The 2040-nt window shown below is 59.3% G+C and overlaps 1 protein-coding gene across 1 annotated transcript; it reads left to right on the top strand.

Moving 5' to 3' along the window:
* Positions 1-561: 561 nt before the first annotated feature.
* On the top strand, positions 562-1575 carry INS49_012248 (uncharacterized protein; the record flags this gene model as incomplete). Its single annotated transcript, XM_043172952.1, has 1 exon — positions 562-1575. One exon carries the CDS (start codon positions 562-564, stop codon positions 1573-1575), a length of 1014 nt encoding a protein of 337 aa, XP_043022249.1.
* Positions 1576-2040: the final 465 nt, after the last annotated feature.

Raw genomic sequence — 2040 nt, 5'->3', positions numbered from 1 at the left:
AGCTGGCGTATATCATGGTGTAATTTGGATGGCATGAGCTCGGTGCTCGTTATGTATACTCTTCGCTTCTGCTGTATATTCTAGGGAAAAGGATCACTCCAAGGGAGTGAGCCACACTGCCGGAAGAGACGAAGGGACGCACAGCTAGCTCGATCAAATCGACACTGTCATGGTATTTCAGTGCTTGGTATCCATGAAACTTTGGTTCGCCTTGATGAACCAAGATGGTAGACTCATGCGTCTGGATTTTACCCGTAAGTCGGTAAAGAGTGCAAGGTTCATGCATGATGTGTTTGCGTGCTCAGCAGCTGTCGAGGTGGGCTGCGGTCGAAAGTCTGCCGAGGCCGGCCCGAGAATTCTGACCCTGCATGCAGCTCGAAAAAGCCCCACCACCGTCATCCTGGAGCTTCAGGTTTGACTACAAGGCTACTCACGCACCTGTACTCAAGCGGCGAAAACACAATTCTTCCCACCGCGCCCATATCACTACCGACCGAAGCACCTCCTACAAGCTCCACGACTACCAGCCGCGTCCACCACCACTACACAGCCACCGCAATCATGGACGGCGGCGGCGCCGCCGAGACGGTCGAGCAGATGCAGGCCCGGCACCGCAAGGAGGCCAAGGACCTGCAGGGGCGGGTGACGAGCAAGAAGAAGAACGCGACCAAGAAGACCCGCAAGGGGGTCAACGACGAGTGCGCCGAGATGGAGAGGCAGATGAAGCAGAGGCAGGCGGAGGAGCTGGAGGGCCTGGCTGGCGGAGGGAAAGACGGCGGCGACACACAAGAAGACGACGACGACGTGCAGGGGCAGGACGGACGAGGAGATACGACACAGGGAGAGCTGGCTGCCAAGATGCGGGCCATGGGCGTGAACGAACTCGCTGCGAAACCGCCTCAGCAACCGTCGAAACCACCAGACGAAGGCAGCGACGGGGCAGCAGTAGGAGGTGGTGGAGCAGGGCCAGGCAAGAAGCGCAACCGGCAGAAGGAGCGCCTCGCGCGGCGCGCCGCAGAGCAGGAAGCAGCGGCCGAGGCGGCGGAGCAGGAGGCGGCGGGGATGACGGACCACCGGGGCCAGGAGCGCGAGCGCATGGAGGCCGAGTTCTCGCGGCACGGGCTGGAGGAGCACGAGATCCGGCCGGACGGGCACTGCCTGTTCTCTGCGGTGGCGGACCAGCTTGGTCAGGCTGGGGTGCCTCTGATGCCTTCTGGGGCGGACGGGGAGGCAGGAGATGGGAAGGAGCCTGGGTACAAGACTGTGCGGCGGGCTGCGGCTGGGTATATCGAGGCGCGGGGGGACGAGTTTGCTGGATTCCTGGAGGAAGACCTGGGTTCGTATGTGCGCAAAATTAGGGATACTGCTGAGTGGGGCGGGCAGCTTGAGTTGCTTGCGCTGGCGAGTGTGTACGGGGTTGAGGTGTGTGTTGTGCAGGATGGACGGACCGAGGTCATTCAACCGAGTGGTGGTGGGGAGCAGGGTGGCGAGGACAGGAAGAAGGTATGGCTTGCATACTACCGGCATGGGTATGGGCTGGGAGAGCACTACAACTCGCTGAGGAAGAAGGCATAGCTGGGACGAAGAGCGAGAGGACTAATGACGCGCTATGCGAGGATGGTATGGTGTTCGTGGACCTGGATGGATATCTATCATGAGCATCACCGCGCCTAGTGGCTGGCGCACCGGGACGGACGGACGGACTAGGGAGACCTGCAACAGATGGACTGGGGGCCCTACTTGCCTGGCTTGCCTCCCTGAGAACCTTGCTGCCCACACGAACAACTTTGGTCCCATGTTATAAACAGCCCCAACCCAGCTGCTATTGCGTATGTGGTAAAGAACCACCGTGGTTGAATTGGTAGTGTCTAAGAAACCTTTCGAGGGGCCTGGCTATCTCAGTATACTACAGGAGCTCCCGGTTCAACTCCGGGCGTACGCCACATTTTTTGCCCTTTTATTTTCTACTTTTGCTCAATCTTTTCGGTATGCCCGCATGCATGGTCAATCTTGAGGGTCTGTCTCTGACCTCCACATCCA

The sequence above is a fragment of the Diaporthe citri genome, assembly GCF_014595645.1.
Source record: "Diaporthe citri strain NFHF-8-4 chromosome Unknown scaffold_6, whole genome shotgun sequence".
Classification (NCBI taxonomy): Eukaryota; Fungi; Ascomycota; class Sordariomycetes; order Diaporthales; family Diaporthaceae; genus Diaporthe; species Diaporthe citri.
This window is presented reverse-complemented; position numbering and strand designations above follow the sequence as displayed.